Here is a 23,166-nt window from a genome sequence, read left to right as displayed (position 1 = left end):
TGCCTCCTGATGAGGCTGCAAGGGAAAGCAAAACAAACTTCTCCCTCTGCTCCTTGGCTTGTCAATCACAGCAAGCCACCAATCACAGCACAGCAGTTCTCTCATGAACTGAAACTTTATTCCCCCACCCCGAGCCCCAAATTTATTTTTAAGGCACTTCCATGTTGTTATATGGTAATGCCACAACACAGATGCATTTTTAATTTAAAAAATCAACACTGCTGTATTGCTATGGAGAAATGCCATGATGATATAGGATCCCCCCCCCCTTTCGGAATTTCTGTTCTTTAGGACTTTATTTCTATCTGAGTGGATTTCTGAGACATTGAACATGATCCCTGGAGTCCAGAAAGACATTTTATGCTAATGGTTGGCTTGAAAACAGAGTGCTGAGAACCCCGTGTGATTGAGAGAAGGCAGCCCGATCACTGCCCTCCCTTTCCCAGTTCATTTCCTACCTCCAGAAAACAGCAAAGGGGTTGTGTTTTGCCTGCCTGATCCCCAAAAGACCGAGGACACTTTAAACAAGATTTTATTTTACCTTTGATAATGTAGGTTTACAGTCATGCTGCAACATGGACCACGCCATTAAAAAAAATTACTCGGAGCAGGAAATGGAGAGGAGAGGGTGGGTGTGAGGGTGGGGCAAAGCTGCCAAGCCTATCACACCTTTCCCCCTCCATATGGGCTTATCCGTGGTTGTTCACTGGTTGCTTACCGATGGAACACGCAATTTAGGGTGGTAAATCCAGTTTTGGCGATTCCTGAAATCGCAAGTTAAAAATGGCTAAATTGCGACCTGGCTACTGGACAGCCTTGGGATGTAGGCAACATCATGTGGAGGATGCTCTAAAACCTGCCAACCAGGAACATTTTCCTCCTGTGGAAATAGCCCTTTTTCAGTTTCACTTCTCAACCCATACTAACTATACTAAGCTGACTTAATAGGCTCCCACAAATCCCAACTGGGTCCTTTATTATTATTATTATTATTATTTACAGAATCATTAACATCTGACAATGCTATTGAACATAAGAGCCCAACACCAAAGAAGCTCCCTGTCTCCATCAAGTGAGAAACCCTCTTCCGAGCATAGTCAGACTGCTCCTTTCCCTTATGAAATCAAATAGTTGATTATTAGTAAAAGCTGTGCTTCAAACTGCAGGTTGCCAAGCTGAAATTTCCCCATTTGCTCAATCATGCCTCTCTGCTCTTGGTTCTTTGACCATATCATTGCTCAAGTGTCTTGTTCTCTACTATTCTCTGGCCATGTACTGGACATATCAGTTCCTTCATCTAGGAACTTCACCCAGAACAATCAGGAGGCCAGTACAAAATGCTTTGCTAGGTTATTAAAAAGCTGGACTGTTTTTTTCCCCTTGAAGCAAGAGTTAGGATTGCCAGCTCTGGTGGAGGCAAGTGGTGGTGGACTGGCAACAGGGGAGGCCTGCACCAGCATCTCAGCATCATTGCCAGCACACACTGATCTAGCATATAGTAGCAGTGACAGCATCATATCCCTGTGGATTCAGGAATGCTCATTTTTACCATAGAACTTTTGCCCAAATATCAATATATCCCTATGTTGTTGGCTATGTAATGGCTTCATTTCTGGCCTGTGCAGCTTGGCCTGTGCCAGAAATGGCATCACCATGTTGCTGTGACAATGTTTAGATGCTGTGTGGGTCTCCTCCATGGCCAGTTAGTCCCTCTGCCAGCCAACTGATTTGCAGTGGGAGACGGGAGCTGGACATTCCCCCTCAATGGGGAAATGGCTACTCTAACAGGAATCCTCCCCCTCCAGCTCCCACCGTCCCTCCTTGCCTGCTAGAAGCTTTGTGGCTGTGGCCTCCATTGTCTCCCACGAGGAGAGAGGCAGCGACAGGGCTTTGCGGCCCGCAGGTACACTCCTGCTGGGAAGAAGAGTTTGCACCCTTCCTGCGGGCCGCAAAGCCCTGTCGCCGCCGCTGGGGGGGGGGAGCTTTTCACTCCCTTTAGCCTGCTTTACAGCCACCCTCTCACACCGTCCTGCCTGCTGCCCCTTTCAAAGCCCATTTTTTAAAAATAATTTAAAAAAATGGGCTTTGATATTAGTATTTAACATAAAGCAATATATTCATATTGACCACTCGAAAGAGCTCCCTTGGCACTTCCTGTCATCCAGAGAGAGTGAAGAACCCTGCCTAAAGTTTATTTCAATCTTATGATAGTGTCGGAGAAAAGCTTTCGCAGATCAGGTAAATCGGTGATATTGTGCATTGTGCAAACAGTTTCAGTTTGCCCAGGATCGAGCTGGACCCTAGAAGCCATGGGTCGTAGCCAATAACCTGCTGATGGAGGCACCTGAGCAAAATGTTCTTGCTAGCAGCCTTCTTCAATCCCACCTCTTGAAGCTTTCCAGAGTCACAGGACTCCTAGCACTGGGTATGGGGTCTAAATGGGGAACTAGTGAAAACTACTCTTCCACTGCATTTCTCTAATAAAAGTGTGTTAAATTCTATAGCAACAGACTCTAACAGGACCCTTCAGTTAACCTCACTTTGTTTATTCTAATGCAGGTACAGTTTTAAGACTCGTTGCAAATTTTGTTCTAGTGTATCTGTATAGTTGATTATTTTTGAACACTAAATTGGTCCAGATGTTTTGTTCTCTCTTGGAATCCTGGCACACCTTGAGAAGTAAGATTATTCTTGCCATTGCTGATTCTTTCCACTAAAATAAAGAAGCAAATTAGCATGCCTGGCCATTTTCCATGTATAACCGATGGTGTGCTAAAAATTGCTTTTTCTATAGCTGTCCCAGTTCTGCAAAACATACATTTTAAAAAAATCCATAATACAATATGTTCTAAAATTTACACCTTTGTCTTTAAGAATAAAACAAAACATAGGTGCTTATCCTTTATCAGCAAAAAGTGCTTCACCACCTTCTTGTCATTACCGCCTTTCTGTTTATAGGCCTATTAATAATATGTTTCCATTAGCTATAAAAAAGCCATTTTGAATGGCTAACAAAGTTATTGCTTCAGTTGCCATCATTTTTCTTCCTGCAAGCAATACTCCAGAAGTTGTGAACAGGCAGATTTCTAATGGTTAGCTAAAATGGTGAGGTTGTTTCCCGAATGCAGTCTATAATCTGTCACCTCTAAGCGTGCTGCTGGCTGTCAGACATCCTGCTGAACAGTTGTGCTGTTCTTTCCTCATTTGGGGGCTGAAACTGTGGTGAAAGTTTGGTGACCAAGAGGCCCTTTGTCTTGGCAAGCTGTAATTTTTCATAGGGTAGATAAGTCAGCAAGTAACCTGGAAAGAATTAGAAAATAATATAATACACCTGAAAAGGTGAGCAAAATCAGAACTATTGAAACAGTCACTCAAGTGGTCAATCAACCCAACCACTCCCTTCCGTCTTCAGCTTTATACCTTACAGTAAAACCCACGTTCCTAGGTAACTGAAAAATCATTTTTGAAAGACAGGGCCATTCCTTTTTTAAAAAATCTTCTCTAACTGAAGTGGCATACAGTGACTGGCAACCAAGAGTGAAAAGCACATATTCTGCACTTATGGATTCTGAGTTGACTCCAGTCAAACCTTAAAAACCAATAAGATTTCTGACATATGAGCATTTAAGAGTCAAATCTCCATTTGACAGGTATGTTTAAGGTGCTACAGGACTCAAATTTTGTTCTTCTACTGGAGACCAAAGCAACTACCCATCTGAAACTATCTCTATGGACTCGAAACAGAGTCTGATTTGATTGAGTTAATCTGTATGCATACTGAAAGCCAGAAGCAGCAACTATCTGACCAGCTCTCTCAAAACATAATCTCTTATAGCACTGTAGTTTAAATTTGGGGCTTATTTTCCTTTGTTAAGGCAAAATAACTAGCCACCCAGCTTGCATCTGCCTACCGTTTTATACATCCTGGGATTTGTTGTTATTGTTGTTGTTACGATTGATTTTTAACAAACACTTCTCTAGTTAATCTGGGTTTTCTAATGTACACTATAATTCTGGGGAGATAGAGTCAATCGAACACATCCTCTTAAGGTGCCCCACCTTCAACTCTGTAAGAAATAAATTCATCCTCCCATTACTCATGGATTCCTCCAACAGCTCAATCAAAGTAAAAGTTAAATTCCTCCTGTGGAATAGTAGGAGCCATATTATTCAGCAGGTTGCCAAATTCTGTGCACATGTGCTTAGCACACGGGAAAGATAATTTAAGCTTAAGTAAAGATTTTTAGAGGAATTTTACTGTGCATTTTTTATAATGTACCCATCAATTATACAATTTTATATATTTTAAATTTTGTACTGGCTCCCTGATTATGCAATTTTTTGCTGTGAAATGTTTTTTTCTTGCTATCTGAAATAAATAAATAAATAAATAAATAAAAGATATCCTATATGCTTCACTTCACTGCTGCTGGACCCTCCTCAGCACCAACGTGAGCTGCCGCCACAGACGCCGCTGTCCTGAAGTTGGACTTTGGGAGGGTTTCTGGTGTCCGCACGTTCGCGTCCCCTTAGTTTGCTCCAAGTTTGCCCCTGCCCTTGTTTGCTGCCCCGTTTCCTCTGCCCCCTAGTTCGTCCCCTTTAATACTGTTTACCCCTCGCTTTTTGAGTATGTCTTGCTGTCCACACTTGTTTGTATTACTGTTTTGCACAGTTTTATACTGTTTTACTGTTTTATAAAGTTTGTCTGTTTGCATACACCCCCTCGCCTGTGCTGTTGTTTGTGGTTGGGGGAGGGTTCGGGGATTGGTGGGTGATCGGTGCGGTGGCCTCTGTGCCTTCCCTAGATAGGGACATGCTGCCCTCTGTTCCCTGCTGGTGCTCTGCACCACGGCCCGCTGCCTGCGGTGCTCCCATTATCCCCCTCCCCTTTGGGCTCCCCGGCCGCCTTTCTGTCCCTGTTCCCTTTGGTGCTCTCCTGCCTGCCGTGGCGTTCCAGCAGTCGCTTCGATTGTGGCTCTGGCACTCAACCTGGAACTCCCCGGTTATGCACGTGGCGCCTTTGGCGCTGCTTCTGATTGGGCCCTGGTCGCCAGGGAAGCTGCTGTTTCTTCCGCGTTTTGCTAACACCGCTTTTTCGGCGGCATGCATCGAATCTGCAGCCAGTTGCAGCCGGCACCATGCATTATCAGTGATTTTAGTTGCTGCCATTCCATCCTGAATGCACGCTTTCCCCCCCGTGCATAATGGGTCCTAGTGTTACTAGAAGAGTCAATGGCAAAAGTATGCAAGTATGCATTGTTTATCATGGTCAAAGACCGGCACAAAATATATTACAGTAACGTAAATATTTACATTAAATTTTACACGGATGATATAAAAATAGCAAATACAATTCATTACATTAATTCTACAGTAGACTCTAGCAGCTGCACAGAATTTAGCAACCTTATTCATAATCTAATCTAAGTCCAAGAGAAGAAGCTTATAATTCCTCTGACCTAACAGGGGTTTGGGGGAGGATATGAGCAATAAAAGCATATCTAAGATTGCCATAGAAAGGGCTATGAAGTAAAAGATATTCAGCAGTTTCAAATTCCCCACTTATATAAGGGCATATACATTCCTGGTACAGTACTCCATTAGTACTCCAAAAGAATGGATCATGATGAATATATTATATACTTTCTTTAGTGTACATAGTTCTTTGGATTGAAAGAAGCAGGTTCAGTGCATTCATAGGGTGACTTCCAACTATGCTTTGCAAAGCTAATGTGCATCTTCCTCCACATTTTTCATGTATTATCCCATACCACATTTTATAATTCAGTGTTGTGTCAATGCTGATGCAAAAATGGCTTCCAGGGCTGTTCTCATACTCTTGTTTGAAGACACAGCTTGAAATACATTTAAAATCATGCCTACCATATTGATACCAAAGTAAACTATGGTTAGACCAACCCATAGAAACAGGGAAATTCACGCACAAAAGGGGCAAAAGGCAGAGAGAGTTTACACATGCAATTCTACAGCTTTGCAATCAATTGTTTTCTTTATACCAGTCACAATAGGTAATAATATTAATAATATACTAATATTAATAATACACTAATTTACATGTTAATGAATTATCTTTCCTCCCTACTCCACCACCTTAGCCTTTCCCCAATACCTTGGATTTGTAACACATTTACTAAAGTAGAATAATTTGCTACTTTTCAAATCACATATTTTTCCCCCCTTGCCAGGATGTAGAATTTAGGAATGATCTGTTCTTTATTGTTTGGGAAGGAGCAGTCAACTGATGCTCAAAATCTTACGACAAAGACTATTACCATATATGGAATGAGAAATGCCAACATTCAAGCTGGAGTCAGAAAAGGAACACTAGAGATCATTATTTAGTCCGGTTACTGGAGCACAGAAGAGAATTGCAGAAGAAAATCAGCTTATGTTTCATAGATTACAACAAAGTGTTTGACCGTGTGGATCATGAAAAGTCATTGCTTTAAAAATAAATTAGTGTGACATAACATTTTATTGTTTTGATGCACAGCCTGTACTCTGGACAAGAGGCTACTGTTAGGACAGAATATGAAGAAACAGAGTGGTTTCCAATTGACAAAGGCATCAGACAAGGATGTGTTTTATCTGCCTATCTATTCTGTCTGTATGCAAAACATATAATAAGGAAAACTGGATTAGATTTAGATGAAAGTGGAGTGAAAATTGGTGGAAGGAACATTAACAATTTGAGATATGCCAATGAGACCATATTACTGGCAGAAAATAATGAACACTTGAAATGGCTCCAGATGAAAGTTAAAGCAGAAAGCACGAAAGCAGGATTACAGCTGAATATCGAGATGATAAAAGTAACAATGGCTGGGGAATTATACAACTTTTTGAAGAAACTGAAATTGTTCAAGATTTTCAATTCCTTGGCTACCTCATGTACTACAAGGAAGATTGTAGCCAAGACATCAGAAAGAAATTGAAACTAAGCAACTATGGAGTTAGAAAAGGATGCTTTGGAGGTCATTCATGCACTGAGTTGACATGAGTCAGAAGTTACTTGATGTCACTAAATACACATACAGCAGATAGTCTCCTTACACAGTGTCTACAAACTTTGATTTGATCCAGCAGCTTTACAATTCTCCTTTTGAATCTTGAAGAAGCAGTTTTTAATTTTTAAAAAATCACAGTGGAAATTTAGTCCATCTGTTTAGTGGTGCTTTGGTACACAATATATTTTTTGTTTATAGCCATATTCCTTATTGAATAGATAATTGCTTATCTGCACGCATCATGGATGACTTTCTTTCAAGAAACCCCTGTAATTTATTTTCCACTTTTATTAGAAGAATACTTGGTGGGAAAAAGTTAAATGTTGTTTGTTTATATTATTACTAGCAAGAAAGCCCATTGCAACCAGGAATGCAATGGGCGCTAGGACCCAGGGGACACCAGGAGGTGTTTTTTTTTCTGCTGCGTGGAGCTGTGAAAGGCTCCGACAGGGTTTTTTTGTTTTCTGCTGCTTGGAGCTGGGAAAGGCTCCTACAGGGTTTTGTTTTCTGCTGCTTGGATCTGCGAAAGGCTCCTTCCGGGGTTTTTTTTCTGCTGCTTGGATCTGTGAAAGGCTCCTGCAGGGTTTTTTTTTTCTGCTAGCTCTCGTGGGCGTGCCGGCTTGGAGCTCCTACAGGGGTTTTTTTCCTGCTGCTTGGAGCTGGGAAAGGCTCCTTCAGGGTTTTGTTTTCTGCTGCTTGGATCTGCGAAAGGCTCCTACAGGGTTTTTTTTTCTGCTGCTTGGATCTGTGAAAGGCTCCTGCAGGGTTTTTTTTTTCTGCTAGCTCTCGTGGGCGTGCCGGCTTGGAGCTCCTACAGGGAGCTGCTGCTTGGAGCTGGGAAAGGCTCCTTCAGGGTTTTGTTTTCTGCTGCTTGGATCTGCGAAAGGCTCCTACAGGGTTTTTTGTTCTGCTGCTTGGATCTGTGAAAGGCTCCTGCAGGGTTTTTTTTTTCTGCTAGCTCTCGTGGGCGTGGCGGCTTGGAGCTCCTACAGGGGTTTTTTTTCCTGCTGCTTGGAGCTGGGAAAGGCTCCTTCAGGGTTTTGTTTTCTGCTGCTTGGATCTGCGAAAGGCTCCTACAGGGTTTTTTTTTCTGCTGCTTGGAGCTGTGAAAGGCTCCTTCCGGGGTTTTTTTTCTGCTGCTTGGAGCTGTGAAAGGCTCCTGCAGGGTTTTTTTTTTCTGCTAGCTCTCGTCGGCGCGGCGGCTTGGAGCTCCTACAGGGGTTTTTTTTTCTGCTGCCTCTCGTCGCGCTAGCGGCGAAAGGCTCCTCCGGGGGTGTTTTTTTTTTTTCTGCTGCCTCTCGTCGGCGCGGCGGCTTGGAGCTCCTACAGGGGTTTTTTTTTCTGCTGCCTCTCGTCGGCGCGGCGGCTTGGAGCTCCTACAGGGGTTTTTTTTTCTGCTGCCTCTCGTCGGCGCGGCGGCTTGGAGCTCCTACAGGGGTTTTTTTTTCTGCTGCCTCTCGTCGCGCTAGCGGCGAAAGGCTCCTCCGGGGGTGTTTTTTTTTTTTCTGCAGCTTCTCGGCGGCTGGAGTCTTGTGTTGTGTTTGCGGCGGGGGCTTCCTTGGGGCCGGCCTGACGCGGTGAGAGACGCTTCGCGCCTCTCACCACGTCAGGCCGGGAGCAACTGCGAGCCGCGCTGAGCGCGGCTCGCAGTTGCTGGGGCTGGGAATCGGAGGGACCAATCGGCAGGCGCTTCGCGCCTGCCGTTTGGTCCCTCCGGTTGTCTGTCATGAGGAAGGGTCCAATCCGGACCCTTCCTCATCCCGGACACATCCCGCCCCAGAACCCCTTACTGTTTTATTTAGTCCGTGGCGCCCGCGGCGCCACGGGCGGTGTACAGATTATCAATATATATACCCCCATGCACCTGTGAGAGAGAACCACATTTGGACACCTTAATCTAGATTCTGTAGTATGTGTTATAGCTGGTTCTACAGTCTCTTTATGGTATGGCCCAACTTCCCAGTAACCACTTGAACCCCTAAAACTGCTTGCTGCCACAGGACTCAAGGCCTTCTGAGAATGATCAAATAATTGATTTTCTCGTCTATTGCTTATCTGATTTTCTTTCTCAAAGCAATGCCAGATCAGGGATCAGAGCAAACTCCATGTCTAATCTTAAGTTTATTTACCCTTTAATATTTGTTATAACAGATAGCAATGCTTTTAAAAGGAATGGGACACTTTTGATTTATAAAACTGAGCCTCTAGGATCCTAGGCTTGTGAAATGCTCTTTAATCACATAGTAGTTACTCTCTTGTGGGTTACCCCTCTGCAGTCCACCAATTCTGTGTTCAAGCTGTCCTCTGTTCGACCTAAATGATTAATTACTTGTCTCTTGAAACTGGCCCAATTGTTGTGTAGCTGCTCAGTTATCTGACCAGAAGGCTTGGTAAGCAATATCTAGCATCTCACAGTGCCTGCTTTTTAGCCCTTGGTCTGCAATTGATGTACCCCCCCCCAACCTCATCACCAAACCACCTATTTCAATTCCAGTCACAATGAGCAGTACCTAATGGTGACTTTGTACAGGCCTTTATTGTGTGCTGTGTCCCAGTAAGCTGAGGTACAAGAATCAGTTTTGGAGTAACATAGAATTCTGCTAATTCAGACCTAAGCAATGGGAATTAAACTCCAGGAGCTAGTGCAGCATTAGTGGTTGCCATGTCAGATCAGGATCTGGGAGAATTCCATTTAAATCCCCACATTTTGATGAATGACTTTGGAGCAATCTTGCCATTTTTCCACAGGTAATAGCATAACATAATTGCTGGAGGAACTCAGACATGATGTCCGAGTGCTGTACAAATTATCAGAAACTCTAAACTTTTACCATAGAATGTCCAGAGCCTTCTAGAGAAGTATTATATCCCTTACCTGTTTTATCTGGAGGTGTCATCATGCTGCTGCCCAACAGTACCCCAAAGTTCCCAGAACCTTGGATTCTCACAGATTGGATCAGTCACACATATTTAGCCTAACCTACCTCATTGTGCAGTGACAATAAAATGGGGAAGGAAAAAACCACACTATCCTTTGCTTCTCAAAGGAAGGGCTAAATAAAATGTTCTGGTTATATAAGCCTTTGTGTAAGATGGAGGAATAAACCAGGTAGAATGGAAAGGTAGCTGATTCTGTGCCAGAGAACTAAGGAAGTTAAATAACAATCAAAATATCTTAATCACTTAGCATCTAATTCTTCTGATTAAAATTTAACTAATTTGGCTATGTAGCTGAAAGACATATGTTCTATATTTTGCCATGGGCAATTGTGTTGGGTCCACCAAGATACCAAAATGGCTGACCTTGACACAGTCAAGAGCATGCATTAGAAAGCTTGTGACCACTCAATCATGTGACTACCTTCCCTTATGCTAAATGTTGTATGATCCACTTAGTTCCAACAACATCAGTAAAAGAAAAAAAAACCTGTGGCATAGCTGGCAAAACCAAGCAAAAAAAAAATCAAAGGTGCATATAGAAATTGTCTTCTTTTTTATTCCAATATGCAACAAGGTGCCAACTTAAATGGACTCCAGGGAATGGTAGAGGACAGGAAGGTGTGGAGGATCATTGTCCATGGGGTCGCGATGGGTCGGACATGACTTTGCAACTAACAACAACAATGCAACAAGGTTCAAGTGTTGAATACCTTGTTTCACTTGTATATTAGAATATTTCATCTAAAAAGATATGAAATTTGAAAAATACAGAAAATACAAACAGGAACATCACAATATCTAGAAGAACAACTCCTCATGTATTTAATACATTCCAAATGCTTACCAACACAGACAAACTCAGGAAGGTCATAGTGCAGGTGTATGTGATAGCACCCGTTGTATTCCTCGGTGCAATGGGCTTTGACTCTAGTATAGAAAGATAATTGAAAACAGAGAGTTGCTAATCCACAAAAACATGGCTGACATGTGCTCATCCAGACTAAGATCCTAATACCTAGCAATAAGAAAAACATAAATCCTACAATCACAAATTTTTGATCTAGAGAATGAATGGTTATGAACATGGATACAATCAGTTCCACCCTATATTGATTATCTGATAAGCACCAAATCCTAAGCCTTTAGGATTTGACTTGCCAATAGAATACAAAAAGGCTTTGGAAGTTGTGCAGACATGTTGTTTAAAAGGGGCAAACCCACCAAGCTATTTTCCATCAGTCACAGCAGCTTTCACTGGTGAGCCAACTGCAGCCCTTCCATGACATAAAACAACTTGGTTGCCACCAATATGCAGATGACACCCAGCTCTATCTCCTGATGGATGACAGCTCTGACTCTCCCCCAGAACCCTTAGCCAGATGTCTGGAAGCAGTGACAAAATGGATCAAGCAGAGTTGCCTGAAGCTCAACCCTGCAAATACGGAGGTCCTGTGGTTGGGTAGAAAGGGACCATGGGAGGAAGCGCATCTGCCCACCCTGCACGGGGTGCAGCTCTCACCAACGCACATCGCCAGGAACCTGGCCGTGACCCTGGACGCTTCCCTTACAATGGAGGCCCAGGTCACAAAGGTAGCGCGGCTGGCATTCTACCACCTCTGCCAAGCCAAGCTACTAATGCCTACCTGGACCCAGAGCACCTAGCCACAGTGATCCACGCAACGGTCACCTCTAGGCTGACCTTCTGCAATTCGCTCTACGCAGGCTTACCCTTATCATTGATCCGGAAACTACAAATGGTGCAGAATGCTGCGGCCAGGATTCTCACGAAAACACGATGGAGATCCCACATCTGGCCGGTACTACAACAACTTGGCTGGCTCCCAGTTGAATTCCAGATCAAGCTTAAGGTTCTGGTAATCACCTTTAAGGCCATACGTGGTTTGGGCCCAGTGTATTTGAGAGACCGCCTCCCTGCCTATAACCCCAAAAGAGCCCTACGCTCTGCCACCTCCAACTGGCTGTGGATCCCTGGCCCCAGAGAAGCACGTCGGTCCTCAACAAGGGCCAGAGCCTTCTCAGTCCTAGCCCCCACCTGGTGGAACGAGCTCCCTGAGGAGATCAGAGCCCTGCCCGAACTTTCACAGTTTCGCAGGGCCTGCAAGAGCGAGCTCTTCTACCAGGCTTTCACTTGAGGCTGACTGACGTAGAACAGCTGCTGTGAACCCCCAGACTAAAAGAACCAACCCATGAAAGAACCAACCCCCAATGTTACTGTTAATTGTTATTTATAATGTGGTTTATGTTACATACTGTTTATGAAAGTTTATGTTACATACTGTTGGTACTATACATCGTTCCATGTAATTTGTATTATTTAATGTTCAATGTAAACCGCCCAGAGCTGCAAAGAAAAGGGCGGTATAAAAATCTAAATAAATAAAATAAATAAATAAATAAAAACTTGCCACTGTGGTGTATGCCTGATAACATCTATATTAGATCACTGTGGCACACTCTACATGGGCTGCCCTTCCAGACTATTTGGAAGCTACAACTGATACAGAAAGCTATGGCCTGAGTGTAAACTAGTGGGTCATAGGGACAATATCCCTCTGGTCTTGTTTCACCTATACTGGTTTCCTATTTGCTTCCAAGGGCATTTCCAAGGTACTGTTATTTACCTTTAAAGCTCTGTAAAGCCTTGGACTGACATACCTCAAGGACTACTTTCTCTCATACTAACTGACCTGTTCAATCCAGTCATCCTTAAAGGTCTTGCTTTGGTTGTTAGATGGGTGGTGTCCCAAGAAAGGGCCTTCTCTTTCATAGTATCAAAACTCTGGAACTTCCTTCCTAGAGAGTTTCAACTGTCTCCTCCTATAAGAATCTTTCTCCAGCAAGAGGTGAAGACTTTTTTGTTTCATCTGGCATAACTGCAATTATGGCTATTGGTACTCATTCTAGATGTTTTTAACTGATTGTATTTAATTCTTTAAACATTTTAATTTGTTGATGCTGACTGCCTTGTGGACCCTGATTGGGTGGAAAGGCATCATAAAATATTCTAAATAAATAAATAAATAGCTAAAAGCTTAAAACTAGAAGTCTAATAGAGCAAACCTAAACAAAGTTGTTATGTTGTTGTTAGGTGCGAAGTCGTGTCCGACCCATCACGGCCCCATGGACAATGATCCTCCAGGCCTTCCTGTCCTCTACCATTCCTCGAAGTCCATTTAAGTTTGCACCTACTGCTTCAGTGACTCCATCCAGCCACCTCATTCTCTGTCGTCACCTTCTTCTTTTGCCCTCGATCGCTCCCAGCATTAGGCTCTTCTCCAGGGAGTCCTTCCTTCCCATGAGGTGGCCAAAGTATTTGAGTTTCATCTTCAGGATCTGGCCTTCTAAGGAGCAGTCAGGGCTGATCTCCTCGAGGACTGACTGGTTTGTTCGCCTTGCAGTCCAAGGGACTCGCAAGAGTCTTCTCCAGCACCAGAGTTCAAAAGCCTCAATTCTTTAACGCTCGGCCTTCCTTATGGTCCAACTTTCGCAGCCATACATTGCAACTGGGAAGACCATAGCCTTGACTAGACGCACTTTTGTTGGCAGGGTGATGTCTCTGCTTTTTCGGATGCTGTCTAGATTTGCCATAGCTTTCCTCCCCAAGAGCAAGCGTCTTTTAATTTCTTTGCTGCAATCCCCATCTGCAATGATCTTGGATCCCAGGAAAATAAAATCTGTCACTATCTCCATTTCTTCCCCATCTATTTGCCAGGAATTGAGAGGGCCAGATTATCTTTGTTTTCTTGATGTTGCGTTTCAAGCCAACTTTTGCACTCTCCTCCTTCACCAGCATCAAAAGGCTCTTTAGTTCTTCTTCGCTTTCTGCCATTAGAAAACTCTATGGACAGTTTCAAAAGGCAAAACAAAGTTACATTTTTCTAAATCCATTGATGGCAATGGGCTTTAAAGTTAATGGTCCTGTAACGGTGTAAGTATTGTGGACAGGGATACCACAGATTTCTCAGTGAAGCTGTTTGGCAGTTGAATCTATCTTTTTGGGCACTCATGCTCAGACCATAAACTGATCAGAGATATTTTCAGATTACATCTAGTAACTGAAACAGTTGCTGAACTAGTTTGCAGCCAGCTGGATTCTAATTTACCCCTCCACTCAACAAAAGATCTACCCAATAAAGTGGCAGAGACAGAGGGAATGCTCTTAATCTCTGCATCCTAAAAGGGTGAGAAGGAACTCATTAATCTCTTTTTCTCTCCATCCCAAACAAACACCTGGGAGTCTGTTCATCCCTCTCCTATGCGCTGGGATCCCACAAAGGATGGGAGATCAGCTGGGAATCTGCTGCTGATTGTTAGATGCAGAGCAAAATTCTCCAGCAGAACATCAGAAGACAATTCTCAAATGATCCTTCATTAACAGGGGTTGGATTTCTGCTGGCCAAAAGTAGTCTGCTCCTGCAAGTACACATTAATGGACTGTGAAGAATCTGTTTATTTATTGACTGCCTGATCACTACTGCTGGAATAAGGTGGGTTGAACCAGCAGGTATTCAAATACCCCTAGCTGGAGATTGCACCATAAATAGAAACTATAGAAATCCATTTTAACATTGTGTCCTGTTTCTCTTCATGCTCTATTCTGGATTTGGATTAATATGAATACAGATTTGCTAGGTAGCCATTTGCTACAGGATGGCAAATAACACCTTACTAAGCAAGTTAGTTTGTTGCACTGACCTTTCAGTGATGAGTCCTAATGTCTTACCACTTTTCTGTGCCCAAATATAAAAGCAGTGGAGTGCTTAGGTTCTCCTCATCACCCTCCAGGATTATAACAATGACTTGATTACCAAGTACTTGTGTATAAATCTTGTGAAATTGGCATTTAGGATGAATACAGAGACAGACTGATTGCCAAATGCTTGTTTACTATAGTGTGCATGCACACACACACCCCACTTGATAAATGCCAGGGTTGTCTACGTTCTCCAGCCAAGCAGTGAAAAGAAACTTACACCTTTTCTGCTTCCCAAGATTTCTGATTGCAGAAGAGTGATAACAGTCCAGAAGAGTAATAGGATTCTGTCAACATTTAGCAGAGCAATACAGATCATTATCAAGCGGTTACCTTGGTAAGCGTCATGACCATTGATTAACCCATTGCTTATATGCCATTGGCAAATAGCCAGCTGTTCATCCCATGCAGTGAGAATTGGCACATGATCCTGAATGTACCGCTGCAGAGAAGAAATGGCAATTACATGCCCTCCCCCTCTCTGCCTGTATGTAAAAACTATCATGCCCGCAAAAGGATAGTCTAGAACCCTTCTTGCTCTGATGTTTCAATCCACATCTCATAAATGTTGGTCCCAGGTGGGAATGCTTTAACACACACAAAGTAAACTGAGGAACTTGGGGGTTCAACACTGTTCTAACTTCTCCTAGGAGAAGTCACATGGATTTTAATAAAACTTACCTCCAAATAAGTGTGCATCAGCTTGCAATTCTGTGTTAGCTCTGGTAGATGTAGTGGTACTGATGTTTGAAGAAACATGCATGGTGCAGAACTGCATGTTCAACAGATTAAACATTTCCATGCCACCTCCTGCACCTGTTGAACTTTTCACTTTGCATGTGTGAAAATCACAAAACTCTCTTCCCCCCCCCCCAAAAAAAAATGGGCTCCATACTTTATCTCAAAACTTGATTTAGAAAACTCAGTTGTAAAAAAAAACCCTGCAGTAAACTAACCACAGGAAATGTATTCCAGAGAGCATGTCCACTGACTCTTACCCTCTACACTCTCTTTCTCCCATAATGTATTCTGCTTCAAGCAGGAATTATGTTTTGGTGGGGGTAATTTGAATTTATAATACCAAAATCTCCCAACTGGGTATACAAATAGCCTGACACTGTGTGAAGGCATGCTTCTGGCCATAGGGCAAAACCCCTGAGTTGTCCTGTATGAACAATATCTTATTCTCAGTGTTCAGGACTTTCATTGTCAACAAAGTTTCCACAAAGTTAATTAGTAAGGGTAGACATGAGCTATTTGGCAAGGGAGAACTGTGGCCTGTTTGGAAAGGGGAATACTATGAAAGCATCTCAGCTGAAGAGGAAGAGTAGCAGAAAGCAATTTTACTTAAGGCATCGAGAGCCACCTGACAGTCAGGCTCAGATAATTGTTTTCTCAGGTTTCACAAGCTGCAGTGCTTATCTGTTTCATGCATTTTAAGTGCTCCTGCAGTTCTTTGTAAATACACTTCTCTTTGAATTTTAATTTATGTCTGGGGAGGCTGTGCAAGGCAGAGCAGAACTATATCGTTGTTTGACAAGTTCTGCAACCTTACAGCACTACAGTGAACTTTCAAAATGGCTTAATCAGGGATATAAAAATAGAAATTTAAAAGCTAGAAGTTATAAAATGAGATATTACTTATTTAGTGGTTTAAAAACCAAGATATTGTTATTTCGTTAGTAAAAAACAAAGTTATCTCAACTAGGCATAAAGTATTATCAGTTCATTTACATTGGAAGTAAGAAAGAAAGAGAGTCAGCTGGGCTGGGCATCAGAACCCAGGAGAGAGCTGCTGGGAAGTTGAGGGAGTTTTTGTGGGTTGGGTTTTTTGTTTTGTTTTGTTTTTGCCTTTTCTAAATTGCTAAATTTCTGGGGAGCATTAACTGAGGTTGGTTTGTGAAAGGACAGAATTTGAAGGTCAGTGGCTGATTATCCTGTTTGAAAGCTAGTGCTGTTTTTGTCTGCATCTTTGCCTGGTCTATTGCTCATTGAGCAAGGTCTGTTTGCTGGGGCTGATTTCAGGCTCCACCCTCTGCTGTTGGGAGGTGGGGGACTGGGGCCCTCTAAACTGTAAAACTCCTCCTAGATAGAGGTGAAAGCTTTTGGTGAAAATCAAAAAGCTCTTGGCCTGAGATTTAGGCCTGAGGACCCAGAATCACTATAGATTTAAACCACTAGCCAGTTAAGAAAATAGAAAGCCAGAAAGGGGATGGGAGCTATCACACTTTATCTAAATTGTCATTGAACGTGAAGTATGTGGGCTCTCCCATCTTGGCTTGGAGATATCAAGCACTGGCATATAGACTCCTATACTGTGTGCTACTCTCCAGTAACCCTCAGCTCCTTAGTCACCATAAAGGGCCCTCAGTCACCACCATGTTCTCACTACCAAATTCTATTATGCTATCTGTATAGCAACCTGAGGGTTGACACGATCTCCCTTTGAATTGACTTGTCCCAAACTGGAAGCTCCCCAGCTCCTGTTAGTTCCTCCCACCCCCTAGATTAATTTAAAAGCTGCTCTGAAACTTTTTAAATGTTAGTTGCCAGCAGTCTACTTCCCTTTGGGTTCAAGTGAAGCCTACTCTTTTATATAGGTTTGGTATGTCCCCAAAAGTTCTCCAGTGCCTAACAAATCTAACCCCTTCCTCCCAGCACCACTTTCTCATCCATGCATTGAGACCCTTGATCAGTGCCTCTCCAACTGTCCCTGTGCATTGGACTTGCAGCACTTTTGAAAATGGAACCATTGCTGAATGTTCAGAATTCAAAAGGCACATATGTAAACAAATTGGAGGGAATGATAAATCTGTGTAGAATATAAAGAAGATTACTTCCTAGCATGTCATGTTTATAAATGGTGCTCACATTATATTGCAAAAATTCTCTAGTGGGCGGAAACTAGCAAAGTACAATTTTTGTTCACTATGTATAATTGCTACTCCAAGGCAGTGATATTTACACATGTTACAGATAGTGAATGTCAACAGATTGGATGATTGTTAACATTCCCATTTCAATGTTGATATTAGTCACTTGTGAATTTCCACAAGTGTAGATAACAAGGGAATCTTGATATTCATTTAAATCTGAAGACATGAAGCTGCTTTATATGAAGACAGACCATCAGTTTCTCATGGTCTGTATTGTCTAGTCCAGCTGGCATCATTTCAGGCAGAAATATTTTGCATCACCTACAAACTGATGTTTTTTATACTGGGAAGGCTGGAGAGTGAAACCAGGAACATCATGCGAGGTGGATATTCTATCACTAAGCCTCTCCTCCTGGTATGATTGGTGTTCACTAGTTTGGTCCATATAATAAATAATGTATGTATTTCTGGACTCTTTTACCTTTTTGCATTACTGAAAGCCTCCTGTAGAGCCTGAAGGAGGCCATGGTTAGGCCACTTCTTTAAAAAACAAAAAACTATGCTTGCATAGTCTTGCATATGCTGTTTCTGGGTAAGGTGGTTGAATGTGTAGTTATAGAACAGCTCCAGAAGAAGAAGAAACATTGTCTCTTGATCCATTTCAATCCAACTCCCAACCTGGCCATGGGGTGGTGGGCCAGTGCGTCTGTCTGTCTATCTGCTGTCGATCGATTGATTGCCATTCCCAGAAACTGGCTCACAGTGAGTTAAAATAGTCAATCCCACAGTATAAGATAATAAAACACACCCCATTAAAATAACCCACAAAAAACAACAAGATGTCAGTCATGGTGGAGAGGAGGGTGTTCAGAGGCAGCAAAATGGTGCTGGCAGATTATTGGCTTTTTCGGAAAGATCGAAAAGTGGAAGGGTAAGGGTGGGGGAGGTTGTGGTGTTTGTGATGAAAGTAATGCTACGGGGGGGGGGACAGATGACAATATGGACATAGGCCTCAAAAGCTGGAATTTCCACATGTCCACATTGGCCAGATCTATTAGTTCACAGTTCAAAAGTGAGAACTGGATTTCTGGGGATTCCCTTGCTGTGAGCCAACCGAGGGGGCGAGTTGGAAAAGGAAAATTTTAATGTGGAATTTGATTTTAAAAACTCAACCCTATGAAATGGAAATCTGAGGCAAAAGCCTAGTGCGGAAATCATCCGGGTCAGGGTATTTACATATTAATTACAAGAATTCTGAAACACTCCATTTTTGTAATTATTGGAATTAATAACGAAAAATGCACGTGGCTAATACATATCAAAAGAGCATAATCTTTCTTAATTAGACATTTGCTTCACTTGACAAAGTTGTCTTTCCCAGATGGCTTTATCCTGCCTGACAAACTCATAACAGTGGATCCTTCCTGCCAGCTTTGCAAAGATTTCTGAATATAACACTGTCTCATTTCACTCATGAAGTGATTCTATTACGTGGCCCCAGCTGCGCTACTCAAAGTCACATCCTGGTGTCACTTGCTAAATTGCTAGGGCTTCTGTTTTCCCAAGGGCCTCGAGGAGCCTTGAACCCTTGGGTTGTCAGCATCCCTTGCAAAGAGTCAGGTGTCAGGAAAACGTGCTGCCTAGGATCATTCATGCACATTAAATTTCATCACTTAAATGAATAAGAAAGCAAATGTTAAAAGACTGCAGGGCTATCAAAATGACATTCTTTTTTAAATGCAAGTGACACCTTGTGGAACTTGGTGTGGGTGTAATGTTTGCCTTGCTTGAGGAGACCATCTCATTCATTCCCCCCAAAATCAACAATAGCAGAAAAAAAAATACTGTTCATTAGTATTTAATTGACTCCCAAAAGTACATGAATGCCACATGAAGCCTTTAATGAACATGTTTAATAGCAGCAGTTAGGAGACCAGTTATGAAATTGATTGACACTGGTAGCTAGACATTAATTTCCAATATATTTTTTTCCAATGTGTGCATGTTACTGGAGAGCTCCAATTGTTAGCTTTACTTTAAAACACCTTTCTATGCCACCTTTCAAACCAACACCATGCCCCCAAGGTAGATAACGTTAAAACAAACATTCAACATTTCAGACACTAAAACATTCCAAATACCAAATTATCAGTGTGTGTGTTTAAGATACAAGTAATAAGCTTATGGCATGCCAAATTGGTTTCAATTAATAGCTAGAAAGAAGTCTCAATTGACAGCTTTTGTTGAAAGAGTTCAAAATTCTTGAACTGAAAATATTTTTATACTGTATTAACATACTCATACTCCTTGGCAGTTCAAGATATTGGAAAACTATCACAAATTTCATTAAATTTTAAAAACTGATATTCTACTAATAACAGCTAAAATAAATAAAAACTGTTTTTAAAAGTAAACAATAACAGAAAACTAAAGTGAAAACAAGCCTGAATAGTTCTGCTGAATTTGTGATGAAAGCATCAACAGAAGGAATGTTCCCCTAATTTAAAGCCTGCAGGCTAAAAACAATCAGTGACAGTCCCAGGCAAAGGGAGAAGGGAATGAGTTGGTGTGCTACTGCTGCAAAGGTCCACTTGTCCCACTTCTGATATATAGGGCATGCAACAGGCATGCAGTGTAGACCAATTCTTCACGAGGAATCTGCCCTTGGACAGCCTCTGGTGTCCTCCACATGATGTCACCTGCATCCTGATGCTGTCCAGGGGCTGGCTTGAGTTATGTCCAGGTTTGCCTCACCATTTCCTGCTCCCTTTCCATTTCCTGGTCCAAGATTTTTTTTTAAAGATAGCACAGTCCATGTTGCTGTGGAAATGCAAAGCTGGTTTGCATAAATTAAAATAAAATTTTCCCTAAAGTGTCCACATGCAAAAGACGGTCCTGTTTGTGTTTTCTGGCGGAGGTGAATGAATGGGAAAAGAGGGGGGGGGGTTGCATAATGAAACAGCCCTCTCCCAATCTGTGCTCTTTTTAAGCCTACTGTTTACACACAATCACTCTTCGGGGTCCAGTTACCATGTCCAACCTCTCATAATGCTACCCAAACATAAATAGAGTCCAAAACACCACAAATCCCCAAAGGGGGGGGATGCTTTATCGTTCTCCATAACAATGCGAAAGTATTGATTTTTTAAAATTATAATGCATATATGTTGTTTTGTTACTGCCTAGCAATGAGGAAGTGCACTTAAAAAAATTAATTTCGGTGCTCAGGGGGGATGAAAGTTTGGGTCCCCGATACAACTGCTGTGCTTTAATTTGTGGCTTGCTGTGATTGACAAGCCAAGGAGTCGGGGGAGAAGTTCGACTTGTTTTGTCTTGCAACCTCATCGGGAGGCAAAAAGCCACAACAAAGTGGAGGGAAAACACAGGTCTCCCATGAGGAGGCTTGCAAACGTACGGCTTACAACCACGTGTTTACAAGCAGGAGGCAGCGTGAGTTTACGCCTCCATGTAGAATTGGTCTTAATATTTGAGCAGGAATATAGACAGGCAGACAGACCTACTCCTAGATCATTCAAGGCCTTAAAGGTTAAAAATTACCCCTTGAATTGACCATGGAAATCAGTCTGCAACAAGGAAATATGTCTAAGAACCCATGTAATATGCTGCCTGTAATCCACATACAACAGCCGTTTTCCTTTCCATTCTGGATTAACTGAAATGTCCAATCTTCATGAGAAGAGCAACATAATATTTTTACCAAGGAAATTTGAGGTCCATTCCACACAACTTAAATGTAGCAGAACTTACCTTTGGTAAACGCTATTAATTTGACGTTCTGCATGACGTCGCACACAATCTGCAACACTCCTGCAACAGTCCCGCAAAAATCGCTTTGTTGTAGCGCTTTTCGTGGAATCGGGAAAAGTGGATTCCCCCTGAAAAAAACGCTACACTTCTGAGCACAAGTTGCAACACATCAGAAAAAGACATGTGCATTTTCAATGTAGTGGTAGAAAGAATGTCCCTCCCCCGCTCTCGCCCCCGAACTTCTGGAGAAGTGATTGCCATTTTTTTCCCCCTTAGTCCGGTGAAAGCAATGAACGAGCGAGGCTTCTCCGGCTAAAGTCCCTCCACAGAAGTGATTAACAGTGAAACAAAGCTCCCTACTGCAAGTGTCTTTAACGTTCCCAAGCACAATACAGCTCCCTGTTCGATACTGCCCGTAATTTTGGCCACAAATCGCGCCTGTGTGGGGGGGATTTTTTTTTACTTGAGGAGCATCCAAATGATTAAGCGCCAGCTCCTACACCAGCAAAAAAGGTCTTTCTGAAACAATGATTGAACAAATATTTGTTGCAACTGGTGTGTTTGCATTTTTAAAAAACAGTTCTTAAAGGGAAAGGAGCTTTTTGGGAGCATGAACACAACAGCCCATTGGCTGTTCCATTTGACTAATGGCTGGGGGTGGGAAGAAGCACAGAAAAATATTGCTTCCTTTGTTGCCATTCCAGCGAGACCGGAAACCTGTGGGGAATGAATACAACACTACTGAGACTTCAATAGTCCACTAAAATTAAAGGTATGCGGAATGACGAAATTCCACTATTTAATATAGCATTTCTGCATTCTGAAAACATTGGTCCTTGTGCGGAATTCCCCTGACAGTTGCAATTCTTACACACCACCATGTTATTTGCATCATAGAATCATAGAATTGGAAGGGACCTCATGGGTAATCGAGTCCAACCCCCTGCATTATAAAGGACACTCACAACCCTATCGCTCATCCACTGTAACCTGCCACTCCCTTAAGCATTCACAGAATCAGCCTCTCCGTCAGATGGCTATCCAGCCTCTGTTTAAAATTTTCCACAGATGGAGAACCCACCACCTCCGGAGGAAGCCAGTTCAACTGAGAAACCGCTCTAACTGTCAGGAACTTCTTCCAGATGTTTAGATGGAATTTCTTTTGAATTAATTTCATCCCATTGGTTCTGGTCCGTCCTTCTGGGGCAACTTTGCTCCATCCTCTATATCAATGGTCCTCAACCCCCGGTCCAATGACCGGGACCAGTCCGTGGATCAGTCGGTACCGGGCCATGGCTTATCCTTACCTTCCTCCCTGGCTGCTGCCTCAGGGGCTGCCCTGTCACTCTGCCAAAGGCTCACCTTTGGTGTTCTCCAGCGGTTGCGATGGCTGGGGCTCCCCCTTGTCATGACACTGCACAGCTGCTGCTGGCAGCGCCCCCCCCCCTCCGTGGGCAGCGGGAAGTCAGGGGCGCTGGCAGGGAAGCAAGTGGAGCAGGGGCTCAGCTGGTGGCAGTGACGTCCCTCGGCAAAAGACTAACCCCCCGGGCCTCAGTAAAATTTTCAAGCGTTGATCGGCCCTTGGTGATAAAAAGGTTGGGGACCACTGCTCTATATGGCAGCCTTTTAAATACTTGAAGATGGTTATCAAATCCCCTTTCAGTTGTCTCCTCTCCAGGCTAAACAGACCAAACTCCGTCAACCTTTCTTCATATGTCTTGGTCTCCAAAACCCTCACCATCTTTGCTGCCCTCCTCTGGACACGCTCCAGTTTGTCTAC

The 23,166-nt window shown here is 42.8% G+C and overlaps 1 protein-coding gene across 2 annotated transcripts in view; it reads right to left on the bottom strand.

Moving 5' to 3' along the window:
- Nucleotides 1-1,983: 1,983 nt before the first annotated feature.
- The window catches only part of LOC143843933 (uncharacterized), an 81,926-nt gene continuing 60,743 nt past the window's right edge, over nt 1,984-23,166 (bottom strand). The window contains exons 4-5 of one of the 2 annotated variants that reach the window (XM_077350827.1): nt 21,387-21,514; nt 1,984-3,300 (exon numbers count right to left, since the gene is read on the bottom strand). In XM_077350827.1, the coding sequence (XP_077206942.1) occupies nt 3,146-3,300; nt 21,387-21,514 (283 nt within the window). In that variant the 3' untranslated portion in view covers nt 1,984-3,145. Of the gene's footprint in view, nt 3,301-19,583; nt 20,439-21,386; nt 21,515-23,166 lie in introns of those variants that run through there. The other variant, XR_013233780.1, reaches the window with a different exon arrangement.

Source organism: Paroedura picta, chromosome 1, assembly GCF_049243985.1.
Source record: "Paroedura picta isolate Pp20150507F chromosome 1, Ppicta_v3.0, whole genome shotgun sequence".
Classification (NCBI taxonomy): Eukaryota; Metazoa; Chordata; class Lepidosauria; order Squamata; family Gekkonidae; genus Paroedura; species Paroedura picta.
The sequence above is the reverse complement of the archived record's forward strand: the minus strand, read 5'-3'. Positions and strand labels throughout refer to the sequence as shown.